The 23,664-nt window shown below is 42.5% G+C and overlaps 1 protein-coding gene across 9 annotated transcripts in view; it reads left to right on the forward strand.

Moving 5' to 3' along the window:
• DCLK2 (doublecortin like kinase 2) overlaps positions 1-23,664 on the forward strand; it is a 161,981-nt gene that overhangs the window by 116,695 nt on the left and 21,622 nt on the right. For 6 of the 9 annotated variants that reach the window (XR_014016495.1, XM_081242378.1, XM_081242373.1 and 3 more), the window contains 5 exons: positions 2,977-3,052; positions 3,882-3,990; positions 5,626-5,683; positions 16,526-16,645; positions 17,130-17,276. Coding sequence is in view for 8 of the 9 variants with exons in the window: in XM_081242378.1 (XP_081098504.1) it covers positions 2,977-3,052; positions 3,882-3,990; positions 5,626-5,683; positions 16,526-16,645; positions 17,130-17,276 (510 nt within the window). In the remaining variant the exon portion in view is untranslated. Of the gene's footprint in view, positions 1-276; positions 2,327-2,976; positions 3,053-3,881; positions 3,991-5,625; positions 5,684-16,525; positions 16,646-17,129; positions 17,277-23,664 lie in introns of those variants that run through there. The other 3 variants (XM_081242374.1, XM_081242376.1, XM_081242380.1) reach the window with 2 other exon arrangements.

Raw genomic sequence — 23,664 nt, forward strand, 5'->3', positions numbered from 1 at the left:
ACTCACTTCAAGGCCCTATGCTAGATGTTTTGAGGAAAAATACTAATAACTAATATTGAGTTATTGTTACATGTCAGTGATTGTGCTAAATGATTTTACGTGCATGAGCTAATTTTAATTCTTTAGCACATCTTGCTCTAGCTGCTGCTACTATCCCTATATTCAGAGCAGAAAATTAAGACTTAGAAAGTTTTAGCAACGTTTCAAAAAAAAAAAAAAAGATTATTGGAGACTTCCCTGGTGGCGCAGTGGTTAAGAATCCGCTTGCCGATGCAGGGGACACGGGTTCAAGCCCTGGTCCGGAGAGTTCTCACATGCCGCAGAACAACTAAGCCCGTGCGCCACAACTACTGAGCCTGTGCTCTAGAGCCCACGTGCCACAACTGCTGAGCCTGCGTGTCACAACTACTGAAGCCCGTGCGCCTAGAGCCTGTGCTCCACAACAAGAGAAGCCACCGCAATGAGAAGCCTACGCACCGCAACGAAGAGGAGCCCCCGCTCGCCGCAACTAGAGAAAGCCCGCGCACAGCAACGAAGACCCAACACAGCCAAAAATAAATAAAGCTACTCAAAAAAATTTTTAAAAAAAGAAAGATTATTGGAGTTAATGTAAGTATGAAATACATGAAAAAAAGTGGTGGGAAACAAGTTGGACAGGTAGGTAAGAGGATAAATCATGGCCTGAGTGCCATGCTGAATACGTGTGGGTTAGTCTGTTGGTAACGAAGACCCAATGAGTTTCTGGGATCCTAGGGGTGATGTCAGAACTATCCTTCAGAAAAGCTTCTCTGGCTATAATCGTGGAGTGGGAGAGACTGATGGAACTGAGGAGGCCTCTGGTAGAGGTGCCGAGAGAAGCTGAGGACGACCAGGACTGGGGTAGTTGCTGTGGCCATGAATGGAGCAGAGAATGCTGTGGTTTTCTTTTCAGCTTCCTTTTATGTTCCCTCTCTGGGGCTTGATTTTAAAAGTCTAGCTTTTAAACATTCTAGCATAGACTCCTACTGAATTTGGAGTTGCCTTCAATTTCAGCAGGAAAAAAAAAGAAAGAATAAAACAAACAAAAAAGCTCCATTTTGAAAAACTTTGTCCACCAAATTACCTGTATTGTGAGGAAACAGTGATTGAGGAGCCAGGTGTTCATCCGCCTACAGCGTTTTCATCAGGTTAAGGGTGGCCAGAAAGCGACCCACACGCACACCCACGTTCCTGCATGACTACTCCCCGTCAGCGTGTAGGACACAGACACTTATGAGAGGTGTGTTTGTCCCTCAGGAGGGGGCTCATCTGGTGGCTGTCACCATTGCTTTTCCGTGGCCCTGGGTTTCCTAGCAGGACACGCCACTCCTGGTTTTACTGTCCACACAGGTGTGGTTCCGTGGGACCTGAGAAAACAGCCTAATTTTTACATGCCTCTCATTCTTGAGGCTCATATTTTATCCCCAAATAACTTCTGGATGATCCTGTTTGAAGGAATGTTGTAAGTATTGGGTTTTCCTGGATTGAACCAAACTCAGCATCTGGGAGGTTCTCCACTTCACCCAGAGGAAGAGAGTGGATCCAGTGTCTCCAGCTTCTGGGCACTGTGGGAAGGGTAGGTCCCTGCCCTAGACCTGTGCTATCTGTGCTTTCATTTAGCAAGTGTGAATTAAGTAGTGTGTGCACCAGGCCCTGTGCTGCACATGGAGGAGGCAGGGATGAAGAAGACACAGCTGCTCTGGGGCAGAAGCTGCCGGGATAGTTTGGGCACAGAGGCAAGCATGTAAACACACCAGCACAAAAAATGCCAAAGGTGCTTCTCAGTATTTGGTAAGTCTTTTGATGTTTAAACTCCTGAAAGGAATACTTTTTTTTTTTTTTTGAAAGAGAAGAAAGACAATTAAAGATGAAAGAGAAAAGATGGAGTTTGAAAGTGTAATAGCCCTTGGAAATTAAGAAAAAATTCCATAAGCCTACAGAATAATAAAGAAAATAAATAATAAAACAAAATGTAATAAATAAATATATGAAGAATAGTCATAATATGAGTTTTTCAGTTTACCTAAGAACTAGAGATATTTCTGTGTTAGACTGGGAACTTCAGCTTTTTGTGAAGTTGGAACCTACCTAAAAGCTTTATCTTTTATTCCCCTCTGGTTCTTAGTAAAAAAAAAAAAAAATGCTCCTTATGATGCTTCAGAGGAATTCCTGCTGTCTTAGGGTGGCAAAGGAGTTGATTGAGCCAGGGCTGTTCTCTGGGTCCTGAAGCTACAGGAGGGTGCGGAAGGTGATACACTCCCGGACATGGGGCTGGACTTCTGAGAAGAGCTCGACCTTAGAAGGGACTCTGGTGGTCAGCCAGGGTGTGGGGAAGGGTGGGGAATGTGGGATCTGGGGACTCTTTGCTGACGTTCTTGTAATTATCTGTAGTTCTAAGCCTTGTGCTGCTAGTAACTACCTTGTTCATGGGTGATGCCATGAAAGTCTCCTTATGTTACTTCGTTGAGATAAAAAATAACACAGTATCAAAGAAGAGTAACATACGTCAATTTTCCTCATACTAATATGAATTGAAAATACTGTATCTAAGGAAGAACTGTATTAATGGGATTGTATATAGGGAGAAAGGTGAGATGAGAAGCAAGGGGATGCTTCCTCTGTTTCTGTACCATTTTATTTTACTTTTTTTGCATTCTGTTATATAAGCATTTTCTATTCTCTTTTTTTTGTTTGTTTTTGCGGTACGCGGGCCTCTCACTGTTGTGGCCTCTCCCGTTGTGGAGCACAGGCTCAGCGGCCGTGGCTCACGGGCCCAGCCGCTCCGTGGCATGTGGGATCTTCCCAGACCGGGGCACGAACCCGTGTCCCCTGCATCAGCAGGCGGACTCTCAACCACTGTGCCACCAGGGAAGCCCCCATTTTCTGTTCTCTTAAGGATGAGCTAGCTAAAGATTCGGAAACTTATCCTGATAAATAATGGGCACTCTCCTCTTTCAGCAGATTTCTGCACATGACCGATCTTCTTCCAATGTAAATGGCGGGCCTGAACTTGATCGTTGCATGAGTCCTGAAGGTAGCTCTCAGTCTATGATTACTTTTATAAGGGAAGCCATCCATGTGAACCTGGTCGCCCCCCAAACCCACTTGTGCTAAATTATCTCCCTAAACAGCAATGGGATCATGACACCAGTTAGCCTGTTTAGCCTTATTGGGCAGGGGTCACATCAATATGTATAGAATCTCGTTAATTAAGCTACCCAATTTCAAATTTTAGTCTTGGGTTTCCTTTATTTTTCCTTAGTGGCAGTCTGCTCACAATTCCTAAATGTAGACTTTCCTTGTTCTTAGATAACTTTAAGTGGGTTTCTTTGTTTGATGTCAGCTATGTACAGGGCACTGGGGATACATTGTGAAAAGTGGTGGATCTTAACCACTTCCTTCTCCTGCCCCTCCCCCTTCTCCTTTTTGAGGACACTTTGAGCCAGAAATTAGCCTTAACAAGGTATCCTAAGTGGCCAGAGTTTTCTTTACTAGAAAATCTTGAAGAGAAAAAAAGATTAAGTCCCCATCATCATCCCCTCCCCCTTTCTCCAGAGTTGACAAAAAGTTTACAAAGTTTTGGTTAGACTTCCCTTTTACCCAAAGCTAATCACTTATTTTCAGCTGATATTTCAGGGATTTGTTAGTTTTATTGATTTGGTTGGTTTCTGATTCCAACCAACAAGGCCAAAAGGAAATTGGTGATTCAGGTGTTCTACTCAGAGAGTAGGCTCAGAGGATTTTCTTTAGTTTGACCACAGATTTAGAAATAACTCCATTGTGATTTATTATTTCACCAATCTGTAGGAATCAAGGTGAAATGTGATGTGTTCATTAGACTTTGTGTTTATCCTTTTTTGCAGGTGTGAATGGAAACAGGTGCTCTGAATCGTCAACTCTTCTTGAGAAGTACAAAATTGGGAAGGTTATTGGTGATGGCAATTTTGCAGTCGTCAAAGAGTGCATGGACAGGTGAGTGGACAGTGAGGATGATCGTTTGTTCACCGACACATACGTTTCTCCTTTGGAGCTTATTCTTATCTGAATGAATGAAAGGCCTTCTTAAAGAGTCTACTCTTAGGACTAGTGTTTTGCATGCCCACAGGCAACTTGACAGGGGAAAATATATGTATACATGTAGAATATAAACCTGCTTTGTACTTTGGGAGATATATCAGGTCTCATCCATGAGCCAGAGAAAAATGGGAAAGAGTACGATTCATTAAAAAATAAAAAAAAAAACTCCTATAGCACTTATCTGTGCCAGGCTCTATTCTCAGTGCTGTACTTATATTAATTCATTAACCCTCTCAGCTAATAATTAATTGGATATTATCAGTAGTTCAGGATACATGAGCTCTGACTTTACTCAATATCAGAATCAGCCAACTTTTGCTCCTATTAAAATTATATTTTTGCTTGTCCAGCCTTATTTTGTTTAAGGTCCTAATTTCTCAGATGGTAACAAATCCATTCTTTTACATTCCAGGCCTTTTGTAAACAATATTAAAACTGGGAAAGACTCCGATTAGAGTCTTTATGTTTATAGCCTGTTATTCTAGCTGTTTTAAGTGGTAATTTTTGTTGTGGTGGTGGGAGATGGGTGAGGGGGAGTTTTCCAGAAAGTTCTGGTGACTACAGTTTTCCTGTTCTGCTACATCTCCAGTGAAGCTTTACTGCTCCTTATATGGTACACAAAGTAGCTCCCTGTCTTCTAAGCCCCTCTGCTTAGCTCTGGTACACAGATTGCTGCTCAAGCAACAAGCATCTAAAATATGACTTCTAAAGACTCATTAGAAATCTGAGGCAGTGTTTGGTTTCTATTATGGAGAAGCAGTTTAAATAAAAGTTGTTCTTCCAAGGTAGGTCTCATCAGTGTGTACTGTGACCACCTGGTAAAAGCAGCTTGTGCTTGAGAGAACTAACCTATTCCAAGAATACCACAGTGTTCTTTCTGGAACTGCTTTCCTATTCTAAAAGATGTATTTTTGACATGTTCAGATTAAATTATACTAAAGGTGATTAAAAGTTAAATAACAACATCAGGATTCTTGTGTCAAATGAATGATGTCTCTAGTACCAGATATGGACGTTTAAAGGTGTGGATAAGGTGGCACCAGATCCTAAGTGGGGTTTTGGCTGAGAAATAGAGACTGAAAGTCTAGGGACTTTTCAGTTTTGAATTATGGGCTAATTAGTGACTAAAGGACTCATGTAAAGACATTGATAAAAGAAGATTTTCTGTTACTTTGATTCATTTTTCTTAATTTTATTCTGTCTCCTAAGAGAACTATTTTTGAGATTTAAGTATGGAAGAACAGCTTCTTGTCCAAGTCTGATACAACAGAATTTAAATACTTTAAATATGTGAGTTACTTAATATTGTAATGATTAATAGTTATAAAGGGAGATTGACAGTGTGGCTTTGTGGGTTTTAAAAAAATCTTTTGTGGGTATTTTTCTCCCTGACCCCACTCAGCATCCTCTCTGGTGTATAGAGAAGGAAGCCACTCTTTTTTCCCTGGGTCTGTGCTGTAGAGGAAATCAGGATGGATGGTGTCTTTTTGATTTATGTCTTTCAATGGCCTTCCTCTGATTATTCCATAGGTCCACAGGAAAGGAGTTTGCCCTAAAGATTATAGACAAAGCCAAATGTTGTGGAAAGGTACGGTATACATAACTGTTTTGTAAAAGAAACTGAAAAAACTTAGAGATGTTTACTGCGGTGAAGGAACTTAAGTGGTGATTTGACAAGATCGTAGTAGGAATAGTCTGCTGATAGTAGTGGGGGAAACCTTATCAAGCCTTTTTTTTTCCCCTGCCACTTTTCAGAAACCTTAATCGTAAAACAGTAAATTGATTTGATCTTTGTCCTAACCATTGAAAAATACAAGTTCTTCTCTCTGGGAGATGTCTATATCAAAACCCAGCAACACACAAAAGGTGCCTCAAGAACTGTGAGGGTTCTGAGACTTTTCAAACTAAGACATTAGCCTTCCAGCTTTGTAGATGTGGCAGAAGACACAAGATTCCTGGGTCAGAGACAAAAACTACTACTGGTGCCATAGCAGATAGCATGAGCTCCATGCTTGCACTGGTTCCCCTTAACTCCCAAAGCCCACAGAAGTGATGCAGAGGGGCCCAGCTGGATGCTGTCCACACAGTGGGTTTGTGTCACAGTGGAGGACCCCCAAGCTTAGGAACCCCCCCAATCTTATGAGGGGGCCACTAGCATCCTACCCAGCCTCTGCCCCAGAGGAGAGCATTATTTTTATTATCATGGTCAGGAAACAAATCACCCTCCACCCCTGGGGGAGACCCTGTCTCTGTATTCCAAGGGTGTTTGCTATACAGACATACTTGGAAAGATAGTTTGTAACTAAAGCTGATGTGGGATGGGCAGAAATACCATGGATTGTCTCCCCAAATGGATGAACTTTTTTCTCTGTCCTACCCTGAAGATGGGACTGGGAAAAAAATCAAATGATGGAATGCTGCTAGGTTACTGCCATTTCAACTACGTTTGAAAGGATAAATATTCTACAGTAGTGATGACAAAGACCTTTTTAGATTCCTTTCTGGTGAGTAGCATAGCAATTAAGAGAGCAGGCTCTAGGGCCTTCCCTGGAAGGTGGCGCAGTGGTTAAGAATCCACCTGCCAGTGCAGGGGACATGGGTTCGAGCCCTGGTCCGGGAAGCTCCCACATGACGCGGAGCAACTAAGCCCGTGCGCCACAACTACTGAGCCTGCGCTCTAGAGCCCACGAGCCACAACTACTGAAGCCTGCGTGCCTAGATCCCCCGCTCCACAACAAGAGAAGCCACCACAATGAGAAGCCCGCGCACCGCAATGAAGAGTAGCCCCCGCTCGCCGCAACTAAAGAAAGCTCACGCACAGCAACGAAGACCCAACACAGCCCAAAATAAATAAATAAATAAATAAATTGAAAAAAAGAGAGAGAAGGCTCTAGAACTCATGGTCCAACTCTGAGTTCCTCGTGCTTGTGGTGCTGAGCACTTGAAGTATGGCCAGTCTGAACTGAAATGTACTCTCAGTGTAAAACACAACAGATTTTGAAGACTTAATGCTAAAAGAAGAATGTAAGATACTTCATTAATACCTTTTGTTTTTGATTACATGTTGACATGATACTATCTCGGATATATTGGGTTACATAAGTTATACATTTTACCTGCTTTTTATATTTTTTAACATGGCTGCTAGAAAACTTAAATTTACATATGTGGGTCACATGTCTTTTGAACAGCACTACTCTAGAGCCAGATTGTATGACGTTTAATCCGGGCTCTGCCTCTGTGTGCTGTGTGACCTTGGAAAAGTTAGTTAACCCCTCTGTTTCTTCCTATAAAATGCAGTTGTTAATAATGTCGAAGGCAGAGGTTGTTGTGAATTAATTGAATTAAGGCACAGAAAACATGGAGAAAAGTACCGGTCTATGACAAGAATTTAACACATGTTAACTGTCAATATTATTAATATGCCAGAGGACTTCAGCAGTTATAGCTGGGAGGATTTGATGTGGTGGTAGTGGTTTTATGTTTGTGGAACTCCTAAAGCTATTCTTCATCAGGCGTTTACAAAATTGTGTACTTTTAACAGGAAACTTAAAATATTAAGATACAGTGTTACAAGAGTCTTCTCAGAGACCCAGAATGGAAAATCCAATAGGCAAATTTGTCATACACTTTTTTTTTTTTTTTTTTTTACTACATTGGGATAGCTAATGAAGCAGAGTCTGTGCAAAATGCCCCCCTTTTCTTTGAATACAGTTTTTCTAAATGTAATTTTCTTTAAATAATTCTATGTGTTTTCAGTTATTGTGCTAACAATTTTATTACATTTTCAGCTGTAAAGCCTGTCTCCATATGTAAGCAGGTGTTGCTCTTTGTATCTGATATTGTGTGATTTAAGCAGAATGTGTCATAATTTTGGGAGCCAAGTTCTAAACAACTGTATTAAAGTATTTTTTCAAAAAAGTTTAAAAATAATTGCTCTGGCAAGGATATTGTTTACATGATTAAAATTTAAGCAGCTGTCTCAGTAGTTGAAAAAAAAACCGTTATGCAAAAAAATTCAGTCTGGTACACTAAGTGTTGAGGCAAATGAATAGGTCACTTCAAACATTTGGATCTTATTTTTCTTTGTTATTGAATGTCATTTTATTTTTATAATTCATGATCATATACTTATTTCCATCCTGATAGTTTGCTTATTTGAACAATTATTTCCACATTGACTATATAAAATTATAATGTTAAAACTATAAAAAAAAACCTGAAGGATAGTTGACTTACAATATTGTGTTAGTTTCAGGTGTACAGCAAAGTGGTTCAGTAATTTTTTCAGATTATATTTCATTATAGGTTATTATAGGATATTGAATATAATTCCCTGTGCTATACAGTAAATCCTTGTTACTTATCTATTTTATGTAAAGTAGTTTGTATCTGTTAATCCCATGCTTGTTTTGTTCTAAATAGGTACATTTTTCCACTAAATTTTATATTTAGGAAAAAAAATTGGTATAGAGAATTTGCTTTTTTTATAAATTTAATTAATTAAGTTATTAGTTAATTAATTTATTTATTCGGCTGTATTGGGTCTTCGTTTCTGTGCGAGGGCTTTCTCTAGTTGCGGCGAGCGGGGGCCACTCTTCATCGCGGTGTGCGGGCCTCTCACTGTCACAGCCTCTCGTTGCGGAGCACAGGCTCTAGACGCGCAGGCTCAGTAGTTGTGGCTCACGGGCCCAGTTGCTCCGCGGCATGTGAGATCTTCCCACGCCAGGGTTCGAACCCGTGTCCCCTGCATTGGCAGGCAGATTCTCAACCACTGTGCCACCAGGGAAGCCCAGAATTTGCTTTTTTAAAACAAAATCTAAGGGGAGGTATTCAGCCACTCTTCGGGGGCATCGTTCGTTACCTCTGCCTTGTGGGTTGTATACAGAAAAGTAATAATGCTGAAGATAATATCGACCATTTATCAAAATGTGTTATCTATCCATTTATCAAAATGTATTATCTATCCAGGCTTGGACATATAGGAATTTTGCACATTATCTTTAATGACTTGCAAAGCAGATGTACTGATTTTACAGATAAAGAAACAGAAATTCAAATTAAATAGCTTCCCAAAAGTCACACAGAAGCAGAGCAGTGATTGGACCTTTGGGCTAGTTGGTTGCACAGCCAGTCTACACTGGCCAGTCTACCATGATCCCTCCCCAAGTTCAATTTACGCATTTGTTCTTATAATAAGAACCTGGGAAAAATTCTTAACCTCTGGTTTTCTGTTTGCTTTTCTGTAATGTACAAGATTAATTCACTTGTTTACCTAACATTTGATGTTTGTGCAAGATACTGTGCTAGGAATAAGGTAATTTAACATTAATACCAGTTCAGTAAAAGTGTTATGGGAGTTCAGGGTAGCACATGAGAGAGAAGTAGGTGCTCAGTGGAGATGCCTTAGAGCAAGAAGCATTCGAGCTGTATTTGAGCAGTAGGTACGGCTTGTGTAGGCAGTAATGACGGAAAAGCTTTTGAGGCGGCCAGCGCAGTCTGAGGCCCCGAAGATGGAAAGCATGTTGGGTTCTTCCAAGTAGGAGGTTTTCTTTTTCTTTTTTAAAAATATTTACTTATTTATTATTTATTTCTTTTTCTTGTGCTGGGTCTTCGTTGCGGCACATGGGATCTTCACTGCAGCATGCGGACTCTTAGTTGCAGCATACAAACTCTTAGTTGCGACATGAATGCAGGATCTAGTTCCCTGACCAGGGATCGAACCCGGGCCCCCTGCACTGGGAGTGCGGGCCACTGGACCACCAGGAAAGTCCCTCAGTAGGAGATTTTCTTAAATTGATTTATAATGTTGTGTTAGTTTCTGGTTTACAGCAAAGAGATTCAGTTATACATGTTTTTTTTTCATATTCTTTTTCATTATAGGTTGTTACAAGATATTGAATATACAGTAGTTCCCCGTGCTATAAAGTAGGACCTGGTTGTTTATCTACTGGGTTGGCCAAAAAGTACATTGGGTTACTGAATATGTTGTTCAGTAAAGTTCTTCTTGAAAATGAAAAATGTGTCTTTTATTTTTACTTTAAACCAAACAAACTTTCTGGCCAACCCAGTATTTTATATGTAGTAACTTGTATCTGTTAATCCCAAACTCCTAATTTATCCCTCCGCCACCCCCTTTCCCCTTTGGTAACCATAAGTTTGTTTTCTATATCTGCGAGTCTGTTTCTGTTTTGTAGATACGTTCATTTGTGTCATATTTTAGATTCCACATATAAGTGATATCATATGGTATTTGTCTTTTTCTGTCTGACTTACTTCACTTAGTGTGATAATCTCTAGGTCCATCCATGTTGCTGCAAGTGTCATTATTTCATTCTTTTTATGGCTGAGTAATATTCCCTTGTATATATGTACCACATTTTCTTTATCCATTCATTTTTTTTTGGACGTTTAGGTTGCTTCCATGTCTTGGCTATTGTATATAGTGCTGCTGTGAACACTGGGCTGCATTATCTTTTCAAATTAGAGTTTTCTCTGGATATATGCCCAGGAGTAGGATTGCTGGATTATACGATAACTCTATTTTTAGTTTTTTAAGGAACTTCCATACTGTTCTCCATAGTAGCTGCACCAATTTAAATTCCCACCAACAGTGTATGAGGGTTCTCTTTTCTTGACACCCTCTCCAGCATTTATTATTTGCAGACTTCTTAATGATGGCCATTCTGACTGGTGTGAAATGATACCTGAATGGAGTTTTGATTTGCGTTTCTCTGATAATTAGTGATGTTGAGCATCTCTTCATGTACCTATTGGCCATCTGTATGTCTTCTTTGGAGAAATGTCTGTTTAGGTCTTCTGCCCATATTTTGATTGGGTTGTTTGTTATTTTGTTATTGAGTTGTATGAGCTGTTTATATATTTTGGAAATTAAATCCTCATTGGTCGCATCGTTTTTGCAGATATTTTCTCCCAGTCCGTAGGTTGTCTTTTTGTTTAGTTTATGGTTTCCTTTGCTATGCAAAAGCTTATAAGTTTAATCAGGTCCCGTTTGTTTAGTTTTGCTTTTATTTCTATTGCCTTGGGAGACTGACCTAAGAAAACATTGCTATTATTAATGTCAGAGAATGTTTTGCCTGTGTTCTCTTCTGGGAGTTTTATGGTGTCCTGTCTTATATTTAAGTCTTTAAGCCATTTTGAGTTTATTTTTGTGTATGGTGTGAAGGAATGTTGTAACTTTATTGATTTACATGCCACATAGGAGATTTTTGCAAGATCTACCTTGGGGCCAAATTTAAGGAGGCTTTTGAGAAGGCTATGGTGTTTGTAAATTTAAGAATTCTTCCAAGTTTGATATTCTAAATAATATTCATTCTAAATATTTATTGAATTCCCATAGTGTATGAAGCCCTGAGCTTTCTGTTGTGGTGCTTAGAAGTGGTCCTTCCTTCTCTTCCCAGAGTTCTGCATTCATTATCTACATGATATGGGTCCAGGCAGGACATAAATCCAAATGTATATTGTATTAGTTTCCTGAGGCTGTTGGAATAAATTACCACAAACTTAGTGGCTTACAATGGAAATTTATTTTCTCACAGTTCTGGTGGCTAAAAGTCTGAAATGCACACTCCCTCTGGAAGCTTTAGGGGAGAATCTGTACTTTGATTCTAAGTAGCTTCTGGTGGCTGACAGTATTCCTTGGCTTGTGGCCACATCACTCCAAACCCTGCCGCTGTCTTCACCTCCCCCTCTTCTGTGTGTCTGTTTTTCCTCTTTTGTCTGTGAAATCTCCGTCTGCCTCTGTCTCATAAAGACACTTGTGGTGGCACCCAGATAATCCACTGTTATCCCTTCATTGCAGTATCTTTAATCACATCTCCGAAGACATTTTTTCAAATACAGTAATATTAACAAGTTCCAGGCATTAAGACTTGGTAACTTGTGTGGCCATTATTCAACCAACCACACTCATCTACCGCAGAAATTACACGTAGCGATCTGAGCATCTCATCTCTCTCGCTGCATGATCCTCAGCAGTACTCACCCCACAATATATATACCAGCTGTAAAGCCACTGTTGACCGAGAGCACCGCATGATGTGTTTATGTCTTCCGCTTTCTTGAGCACTTCAGAACGAACTGTGCTAGCTGCTGGAGGGCGAGGTAAACAGAAAGCTCCGGGACAGCAGGGTGAGGGCTGTGGTTGGAGCCGAGCGCAGGGGCACTGAGAACAAATTCGAGGGGCTCCTAACCCCGTCACAGTTGAGCAGGGGAGGCCACCTGGAGGAGGTGAGGTCTCATGTGGTGCTGAGGGGTAAATAGGAGTTCACCAAGAAGTGGGGAAAGAGAGCTCCAGACAAAACTGCCTGTGCAAGTGCCTGGAGGTCTAGATAAGAGATTGGCAAAAGGGGATAAAATGGGAATGGATGTATCCCGAGGCTATTGAGAAGGCAGACCTGGCAGGGATCGGTGATTGATTGGCTGTGCAGGAGGATGCAGGAAGGAGGGTCCGGGTGGAATTCCTGTCTGCTCTGGGCAGCCAGGTTCATGCAGTGAGACAAAGGACACAGGAGGGAAGGACCGGAGACAAGATGATTCTTTGGTTTGAGAGAGCTATTTATTCCGCAACTCTGTTTCTCTCTGGCTGTCTCTCTCTCTCTCTCTCTCTCTCTCTCTCTTTTGTCAGTTAAAAACCACCCTGGCCAAGGATAGGGCGGTATCCTTTGCCAAGTGAGCAGTTTTCTTTGTCATTTACTCTCACATACAAAACCGTGGAACACCGCCATGAAATGATTCATGTGTAAATTATTTGGAGTTAGAATCATGAATCACTTAACATAAATAATGGTAGATGACTGAATAATGCAAGTTCAGTGTAGTTCAAGACAAAAGTGATGTTCACGTTGTATTTAGAAATATTTCCCTGGAAAATGTAACCTAGATAGCCTTTTTATATATTAGAAACAAAGATTACATACGGGTTGCATAAGAAATCGGAAAGATTTTTGTGCATTGTTTTGTTTTGCTTCTGAGGATGGTTTATGTTAGAAAGTGGATTGTTCCTTCAAAGACATATTTACATGCATCGTCAGAGGTTGGGAAACAAAGGCTAATAGCTCCCACATCCCAACAAAAACCTTCACTATGTGCATAGAATACTAGCCATTGTTGAGTAGCATACAGTAAGCCGAGATAATAAATAATGGTGGAGAAAATGTTGCAATATTCACTTAATGTTTGAAATGTAACACTGCCCAGAGGCCCTGGGAGAAGTTCCACAATGCGTCTCAGAAGACTCTCTGTTGTGCCTTTTAATGAAAAAGATAACTTGGGGGAGGTGTAGTCTCTGTATGTGGTAGACTCCTTATTTTAGCTCCAATTTGAGAGAATTCTTGGGGTACTGGTGATGAGGATTATTTTACATATGTCACTTTAAATTAGCATCACAGACAGAGCCCCTGAAGAGAGGTAAATTTATAGACTCTCCCTACCAAACGTAAAATAGATAGCTAGTGGGAAGCAGCTGCATAGCACAGGGAGATCAGCTCGGGGCTTTGTGACCGCCTGGATGGGTGGGATAGGGAGGGTGGGAGGGAGGGAGACGCAAGAGGGCGGAGATATGGGAACGTATATATATGTATAACTGATTCACTTTGTTATAAAGCAGAAACTAACAGACCATTGTAAAGCAATTAGACTCCAATAAAGATGTAAAAAAAAAAAAATTTATAGACTCTCCCAACCTGGGGGAAATGGGGAGGAGGGAGGAGAACTGACGTGATGGTTCCACTTAGCTTAAAAATCAAACACCCGGGCTTCCCTGGTGGCGCCGTGGTTGAGAGTCCGCCTGCCGATGCCGGGGACATGGGTTCGTGCCCCGGTCCGGGAAGATCCCACGTGCCGCGGAGCGGCTGGGCCCGTGAGCCATGGCTGCTGAGCCTGAGCGTCCGGAGCCTGTGCTCCGCAACGGGAGAGGCCACAACAGTGAGAGGACCGTGTACTGCAAAAAAAAAAAAAAAATCAAACCCCCATTTTACTACCATGTCGTCTCAGCTTCACACAGAGTGAAATAAACTCATTTGGTTGCCTTTACATGTTCACAAAGGTACATCCGCCTCTGCTTGTTACTGTGATTAAGGACATGGTTGGCACAGATGAGCCAAAGGCTTCTAAACAGGTGTACAAATGTGGAGGGTTTGCTGCATCTTTCCTTTGTCTCTGTGGCCACGAGGAGTTGGCTGCACAGCTGCTTCCCTTGGGAGGGACTGGGGCTCCGTTGCTGCCTACTGCTGGTGCCCTGTGGGACTGGAACCAGGTAGGGGGCCCTGTGGCCTCCCAGCTGAGGTTGGCTAGGTCCTGAGAACCACTGTTCTCCCCTGTCTGCTGACTCCAAAGCCAGTCTAGGTCTCCCCAGCCCTACTTGTCAATGGGCATAGATTCTCTTCCTGTACAAAGCCTGGTGTGGTTCTGCCTTGACTCCCAAGTGGGTGTGAAACTACCTCTAGTTCCTATCTTTTCAAGGAATTAAATAGTTTCAGCTTTGCACCTATCATTTTGAAAAATTACAACTTTGACTAAAGCCTCCCCCTTTGAAAGGGGATAGTGTGCCGTACAAAAAATGTGGACTGGGATGTCAGGACCCTAGGTGTGCATCCCCCCTCCAAGGACCGTTCTAAGGATAAGCGTTAAGACGTTAACACAAGTACCTTGCACAGTGACTGACAAATAGTGACTAGATTCCTAGATCATGTGGGTTCAGCATTTGCACTGTCATTTTCCAACATTTACCGAGTGACTACCTGGACAAACGCAGTGCATTCAATGCTCGAGAAACACCACCCACCATGAGCAGCAGCCAGCAACAGATTTTCTCTGAACGTTAGTTATTCATCTGTTATAATTCATACTTCCACCTATTGTCGAAAAGCACTTGAGATGGCTTTGAGTAAAAATACATGTATACATGGATGCATGAAGATGAGAGGAACCATAAATGGTATCCTGGACTAGAGATAAGATAATTGTCTTACTACAGCAGCAGAACACTAAATTTAGTTGAAATTCATGAGAGCAAAGGAGGCAAAAGGGGCGGTAAGAGGGAAGCACACACACACACACACACACACACACACGAACATATAATATGAATATATGCATATATGTGTATTGAATATTTAGGTAGCAAGTGATAGCTCTTATAAGGTAAATTTTATAAAAGCTATATTTGAAAACCTAGAGTGTGTAATAGGGCAATTAGCAATTTTTACAAAGCATTCCCTAAATTCTAAACAATTTATTATTACAGTTAATGAGGATTAACAAATATGACATTGTTGAGAGATTTTCATGTCTCATAATAAAATAGACCAATTATTGTTCATGATGCATGGGTTGGTGTACTGAAAATAATAATGCCGTGAGTAAACGTTTTGCTACAGTGCTGATCCCAACTGCGTTACTCACCAGCACTGATAATCAGGTGGTATTTTCAGAGAAGTGATTAGAGTTAAAATGAAAACAGTGCTCCCCGTGGTACTATATGTTTCCTGTTTTCTGAAATACAAGATGATAAGGAACATCCATCTGGTGAATGATTTCATACCCAATCATAGAAGAAGAAAGTTTCTTTTTTATGAATTTCAACATGAAATTCAAATTCATATTGGTAATAGTTTAAAAACTAAAAATGTTTGTAATGCTAGAAGTTGTATCCCATAAGCACGCCAAATTTCCTTATATGCCTAGTCTTTATTTCTGAGTGTATACTAAAAGGGAAAAGTGATTCCAGCTGAACTGCAAAGCACAGTGTGGTGTACACAAGCTTTCATAGCATCGCAACCTCTTAAGGTGTTAGAAATAAAGAAGAGACAAGAAGGAGTGTGTTTTATGTGCCAGATAGCATGCCGAGCCTTTTGAGGGATGTATTTTTTTAAATAAATTTATTTATTTATTTTATTTTTGGCTGTATTGGGTCTTTGTTGCTGCGTGTGGGCTTTCTCTAGTTGTGGTGAGCAGGAGCTACTCTTCTTTGCGGTGTGCGGGCTTCTTATTGTGGTGGCTTCTCTTGTTGCAGAGCACAGGCTCTAGGCACGTGAGCTTCAGTAGTTGTGGCACGCAGGCTCAGGAGTTGTGGCACGTGGGCTCAGGAGTTGTGGCGCACGGGCTTAGTTGCTCCGTGGCATGTGGGATCTTCCCGGACCAGGGCTCAAACCCGTGTCCCCTGCATTGGCAGGTGGATTCCTAATGACTGCGCCACCAGGGAAGTCCTCGAGGGATGTACTGAAGAATGTCTTTCTGTTAGTTACAATGAGGTGTCACGCTGACTTGTCCTGTCCCTGGGGACACCAGCTGGGCCAGGGTCTCTGTTCCTTCAGTGTCAGATCTACAGCCTGTGTTGTCCTCCAGAACACAGGGATAGAGCAGAGGGTTCTGTAATTTCTGATCTACCTCTCTAAACCCTTTTTGACAGGAGCATCTGATTGAGAACGAAGTGTCGATACTGCGCAGAGTGAAACATCCAAATATCATCATGCTGGTTGAGGAGATGGAAACAGCTACTGAGCTTTTTCTGGTGATGGAATTGGTCAAAGTAAGAGGATGGAGAGATTTGAAGAGAATTCATTGATGACAAATCCCAAGACTTACAATATTCTTGAAGGACCTAATTGGAAAAGTGTTTTGCTACCTTGAAACTTTCATTATTTATAATCATCAATTTTAGTGGCACTTGTGTCATTTTTTTCATCTACTCCAGGGTGACGAGCTTTCTTTGTTACCTTCACAGGACTGCCACTGTTGATGTTTTGTTTTGTTTTGTATTTTTAATATTTATTTATTTATTTATTTGGTTGCATTGGGTCTTAGTTATGGCAGATGGGCTCCTTAGTTGCGACACACAGGCGCCTTAGTTGTGGCATGCAAACTCTTAGTTGCGGCACACATGTGGGATCTAGTTCCCGGACCAGGGATCAAACCTTGGCCTCCTGCATTGAGAGCGCAGAGTCTTAACCACTGTGCCACCAGGGAAGTCCCCACTGTCGATGTTTTGATATGTTCTTTTATGTGTCCTTTAGGGTGGAGATCTCTTTGATGCAATTACTTCTTCAACCAAGTACACTGAGAGAGATGGCAGTGCCATGGTGTACAACCTGGCCAACGCCCTCAGGTACCTCCATGCCCTCAGCATTGTGCACAGAGACATCAAGCCAGAAAACCTCTTGGTACGTCATCTCTGCCTTTTCTGTTCCAACTCAGGCCTCTGTCCCTTTAAAGTGACAGTAATTGCATGCAAACAATCATATGCAGACTATGACATTTTAAAGTTTATACCAACCCTGCAGATACGGGGCTGAGAGAATTTAAATCTAGAAAATCAGCCTGACTCAAGTCAATGACCATAAAATGTTAATAGATTTCTTGAATTGATCTGTACTTCTGCATTTACTGTTTACCAGACATTAGAAAACATATTTTCATTTACAATTTGATGGATGGTGCTAACGGAAGAAGGGTGAGCAGGAAGATTATTTTATGAGGCAAAAAATTCTGAAGAATAAATTGGAGACAGAAACAGAATCAGAGGCTTGTAGGAGCCAGCAGTAGAACACGAGCGTTCGTTTCTGTGCAGGACGGACCTTTGGAAATGATCTAGTCCATTCATTTCAGCTCTACAGATAGGGAAATTGAGACCCAGAGATGCTAACTTGTCTTGTTTAAAAGTCTCATTTGTCCCGTTGTTCTACAGATGAAAGTCTTATTCTAATATGCACTCAGCTTCATAATCCAGTTGACCTTTCCAGCCACTTCTCCTGTTACTCTCTTCCCTACCCATCTGGCCAGCATGGCACTCACCTTCAAGCCATATTTAACTCACCTCATGGTGGCCTTCAAACCAAACATTGCTAATGGGGACAGTCCTTGTGTCTACATTGTAGAGAAATTTTAGAGAAGGCGATTTGGGAGTTCTGCACACACACATCTCCCAAACGCACACAGGACTCTTGGCTTCTCTGTTTCCACCTTTCAGGGCTGAGCATCACCATCATCATCATTACTGCTTGGCAGGTGAGCCTATCTGAGTCTCCCATATCGTGTGCATCCAAGCACAGGTTTCCCCGGGTCCAGGAGTTGGTGAAGACTTGACTTCCTCAACAGCATTACACCTCATTGTTGGTGTCCACACTGGTCTTGTTTGCAGCATCCTTTCCCCCAGCAACGTGGCAAACACGTTCATCTTGTAAGATACTGAGCAAGGCACGTCTTCTTGATATCACCCCAGGCTCCCTGGGCAGAGTCAGTCATGGCCACCTCTGGTTTTTGCTGCACTTGCCGTGGTGCAGTGATTTTATTGTTTACTTGTCTGTTGTCTTCTCTAGGTCGTAAGCACTAATGGGGCAAGGTCTGTGTTTCGGTTACTTTATATCCCCAGGGCTGAGGAAGCACACAGTGGACGTGGGTAGACGGCTGGTGACTGACCACCATGGTCACCTGGGTCGCCAGCAGCTGGCCCTCAAACACAAGTCTCCACAGCCTGCCTCATACGCCCAGCACGCAAATAACAACTGAATGGACTAGGCTTTGGGGCTGTCCTGGGGCTTTCTGCTAATCCAGGGTATCCGTTTCCCCTTTTGGTTAATGCCATTTGATAATTCCCGAGTGTCCACTTAAAAAGTATGTGAGGGTTTTTTTCTTACTGTCTCCTGCCTTGAGGGAATATGTTTCATTTCTGTTTGTTCCTATTAGGAAAGTAAACACCCCTGCTCTGTAAAACAAGATGTGTTATGTGAAGTCTAAGGAGGAATGGAGGCAGCGGTGAGCCAGGCCCCTGGGTGGACGTGAGGGCGTGGGGTTCCCTCCTCTGGACCGGCTGCTCCTGCACCGTGAGGCTGCGGTCTGGGCTGGGGTCCCCCACTGACGGAGCTTGGCCGGGGGCTCCACAGGCAGAGGGGACAAGGCTTCCGCCTGCGGAGCCAGACACAGTGCCAAGGTGTTCCCGAGGACGCCCCTGCTCTGCACGGCCCACGTCACCGCAGTGGCCGCTGTGACTGACGTCCTCTGAGAGCACGGGGCCACGGGGCCCGAGGACCAGTGGTTACCGCAGTGCCCGCGCCGCCTGGCTCTGACTGCGGGGACCCAGCCAGCGCGGAGGGTGGCGGAGGGGTGAGTGAGCTTCCCTGTGAACCCGAGGGTGCCCGTTTCCCAGCTCACTGGTTCCGTTCCCACTCCGTTTCCCCTCTTTTCCACCCACAGTCCCTTACTGTCTGCAGAATCTCAGATTCCCGCCCCTCATCCTCTCCTGCTGTTACTCATCAAGGGAAGACAGCAGTTGGAGACATCAGTCCCCGTTAGGATGAGTCTCAGAATGTAGGCAGGAGGTTGGAATCGAGTGCCTCACCTGCCCCACCTGCCCCACCTGGATGAGTGTCCGCCCTGCTCCGGGACCTGCTCCAACCCCCGCTGTGCTGCCCAAAGGGCAGAGAAGGGAGATGATAAAACTGATGTCGGGATGAGGCTCATGTGTGACATGAAAGGGCCGTGGGGTCGGGCTTTGGAGACCCTTAGCTGCGCATATCTAAGTAGAATATGTGCCTGCCATTGGGAACCTAACTGGACCCCTTGGCTGATCCTAGATAGAGTCAGCAGGTTGGCGTGAAAAAGTGCCATCGAGGCACTAAAAAAAAAGTGCCTAGGATGAAAAAGTGCCATCAAGGCACTAAAAGGAAATACACAGAAGGACTGCCAACCTCTTGCTGCTCTAAAAGAGAACTGGGTCTTTAAACACCGGAGCATTCAGACATCTGATTTGCATCCCCTCCTCTGGCAGCAGTGTCATAATTTAAACCCCTGCCAGCAGAGATGTATGGGTCACCGTGTCAGGGAGCACAGGGGTGGCCATTAATGCCATGAGTTACAGCCTGGCGGTGCCCTGTCAGAGGTAACTATGAGAGACCAGTGATAAATTCCACGTTTCCAGGAGTTCTGGGGGCAGGGGAGAGAAGAGGGTTGCTTTCTCATATTTGAAGTCCTGCTAAATCATGATGCTGACATTTTATTTAGAGAGCTTGTGGCATTCACTTTGTATGTGGGATCTGCATTTCTCACATATTTCGGTTTTGCATTCTGAAAGCAACTTTTGACAGCGTCTCTCAGCTTGTGGTGGGCCCTTTGAGCACCGCAGGGCTGGAGTTCTCACAGTGGTGGTGTTCAGATCTCACTGAGAGTCTGCAGGCCGTGCAGGCTTTTAGACGCAGGGAGGGTGCGGTGGACAGCAGTGGTCCTGTTTGGAGCCCCTCCTTGGCTGCCTGCTCGTAACTTGAGTTTTCTGAGCCTCAGTTTCCTCATCTGTAAATTAGAGCAACAGTTCTCTTCCTAATTGTCCAGCGGGGTGACTATAGAAGTGCAGTGAGACAGCGTTTAGGAAAATATTGGAATCTCCCAAGTCCTGCGAGGATGTGCGTTACTGGGGAGAACTGAACTCTCTGCCAGAACAGAAGGCCTTTGGAGTCCCTGTGCATTTAGCCACCTCTTTCTTAAAAACAGTCTCTTAAAGCCATGTGTGTGTGTCTGTGTCAGTTTCTTAAAGCAATATCATAAATTAAAAAAAAAATTTTGGCTGCATTGGGTTTTCGTTGCTGCACACTGGCTTTCTCTAGTTGCGGCGAGCGGGGCTACTCTTCGTTGCGGTGCGCGGGCTTCTCATTGCGGTGGCTTCTCTTGCTGCGGAGCACGGGCTCCAGGCACGTGGGCTTCAGTAGTTGTGGCAGCCGGGCTCAGTAGTTGTGTTCGTGGGCTCTAGAGCACAGGCTCATTAGTTGTGGCGCATGGGCTTAGTTGCTCTGCAGCATGTGGGATCTTCCCGGACCAGGGATTGAACCTGTGTCCCCTGAGTTGGCAGGCGGATTCTTAACCACTGCACCACCAGGGAAGTCCCAGCAATGTCATAAATGTGTGTGTGTGTATGTGTAGATTTATAGATGTATATATATATTTTTTTTCCTGCTTTGAAGAGAATCTCCAGCTAAGATTTGAAATTTACTTACATTCTCTTCCACATATTTGCCTTTGTGTCTAGCATTGGGGAGAGATGAATCAGATAAAATATTATTATTTCAGGCTTGTCTGCCCCTTATGACACTTCCCTTTTGATGTTTAGCCAAGGAGTACCACTTGCCCAAACATAATTCAACGATTATAGACTGTTCAGTCCCTTTCTATTTATACTCCTGCATCTGACTCTGAATTCCTTATAGGGGATGTGAAAAACGGGACTTCTGGGACTTCTGAGTATCTGACAACACTTAAATACCCCTAGGCATCCCTAACTTGAATGTCTAAAATAAACACTATTTTTAAAAAATGTACCTAATGAGTGTATTTTAAAGTTGTAAAAACAAAATGACATTAACAAAACTTTTTTTTTTTTACTCTCATGATAGAGACATTTAGAATTATAATGTTGGTTATAATGTTCTTATCACTGCAATTACTCAGGGAATTTCTAAAGTCTGGGTTTCAGTAAATGCATCATAAATTCTAACTGTAATTCAGATTGTTCTTGTTAATGTTTATATTAAACATAATGGATGGAAAGTCGTCCTAAGACTAAGCATGACTAAGAACCTGGTTTCTGTTGCTTTAGGCTGAATCATTAGTAGCTTTGAATATGTTTCTGCTGAGTTGTGGGCTGACTCAGAATGATAAATATCTGTGAGGGACTCCAAATCCTCATCATTAGTCCTGTGAAACTTGTAAGTCATAAAGATGCATGCTGGGCACGGGTATTTAGTACATCAACATGGAAGCAGTTACTAAAATACTAAGGTGAAAAATACTCCTCTTAAATTGCTGAGAACATCACAGCCGAGGAAGGTGTTTCAGTGTCATCCTTAAAAAATGCCTGTTAAGATGGTGGGGTCATTGGCATGAGGAAGGCTGGAGGTTCTTGATGTCTCTTTATTGAGGAGTTTATAAATCACCCCCCTCATTAAGTAGCCGACTAATGGATGATGTTGTAAACGTGCTTATCTTGAAAAAACATAATTTGCTAAATTTTTCACTTCCTTTAGTAAGTAGTGGTTTAGATGAAAATCTGATTCAGTTCATGGTAGAATACAAGGAAACACAAACAAAATATGTTTAAAATGTAAAAGTAGAGGAAAGATATGATGTGAGTACAGGTTAGGTTTTTTGGGGGTTTTTTGTTTTGTTTTGTTTTGTTTACGGTACGCTGGCCTCTCACTGTTGTGGCCTCTCCCGTTGCGGAGCACAGGCTCCGGACGCACAGGCTCAGTGGCCATGGCTCACGGGCCCAGCCACTCCGCGGCACGTGGGATCTTCCTGGACTGGGGCCCGAGCCCGTGTCCCCTGCATTGGCAGGCGGACTCCCAACCACTGCGCCACCAGGGAAGCCCCAGGTTAGGTTTTTGTAGTTATTCTCTGAAATTGAGTGTTTTCAGAATGGACGTCCAAGAGGCAAACGGACAGCTTGTTAAAGATCCCACAGTCAAATCTCAGTTATGTTCTCACACACACTCATTTGCTTCTAAAACCATCCATTTAAAATGTAACTTGTGGACTTTTATCCCATAAGGAAAGTTTGCTTATATATAAAATTAATTTCTTCTGAATTATGGAACCAGCACATGTTCATTGTAAACAGTTTGGAAACTACTGAAAAGTATAAAGAAGAAAATTAAAGTAACCTGTAATGCTACCACCTAGAGATAAATTTAACATTTTGGGGTGTTACAGTATATATATAATTTTGAATATTTAAAAAAATTTATGTAATATAGTAAATATTTCCCATGATTAATATTTACTTGAAATGTGCTTATTAAAGACTGTATAATATTTCATTGTAGGGATTTACCATGATTTATTAAGTCATTACCGTGTTGGCCATTTATGTTGCTTCCAGTTTTTAAAAACAGATGAATTCTGAGATTGGCATTCTTGTGCATAACCTTTCGGTCCACCTCTGTTGCCTTAGAGCAGGTTCTTAGAAGTAGATTTACAGGATCAAAGGTTATGAAGGATATTAAGAAATTTACATATGGTTGCAGTGCTTTCTAGAAAAGTTGTTACATGTTCACCAGCATTGTTAAACCTTTTCCAAGATGATGATTTACTTGATCTAATCAGCCAGTCCTTCTAGGAAAGGAAGGAACATTCATTAAGTCCTGATCTGTACTTCACCTCCTTTCATCTTCACCCCAACCCCGTGAGCCAAGGACCCGTGTCCTCCCCTTTCACAGATGAAGAATCCTGCCCAGGGCGAGTGAGAGACTTTCAAAGGTCACATCACCAGAAAATAGGTGGAGTGGTTGGTTATGCAAGCTCAGGCTGTCATTTTCTTTCTAAATTTCCAGGGTTCTCCCCTATGTAATATTTATATTCATCATTGTCTAGAGAACAAGTTCTAGTTTTATTTTCTAAACTAAACGTGCAAGTTGGAGAGCGCCTAGTGCTTCAGTGGACACTTCATAAACATTTCTGAGGCTCTCACATCCCCCCTCCCCCCCAGCGCTCAGGAAACACACAACAGAAGTCTTAGAGGGCTCTGGAGCCAACCAGGTAAGCAGTCACCTACACCCCTCAGCATGCAGA

The sequence above is a fragment of the Mesoplodon bidens genome (genome assembly GCF_964165515.1).
Source record: "Mesoplodon bidens genome assembly, chromosome: 1".
NCBI lineage: Eukaryota > Metazoa > Chordata > Mammalia > Artiodactyla > Ziphiidae > Mesoplodon > Mesoplodon bidens.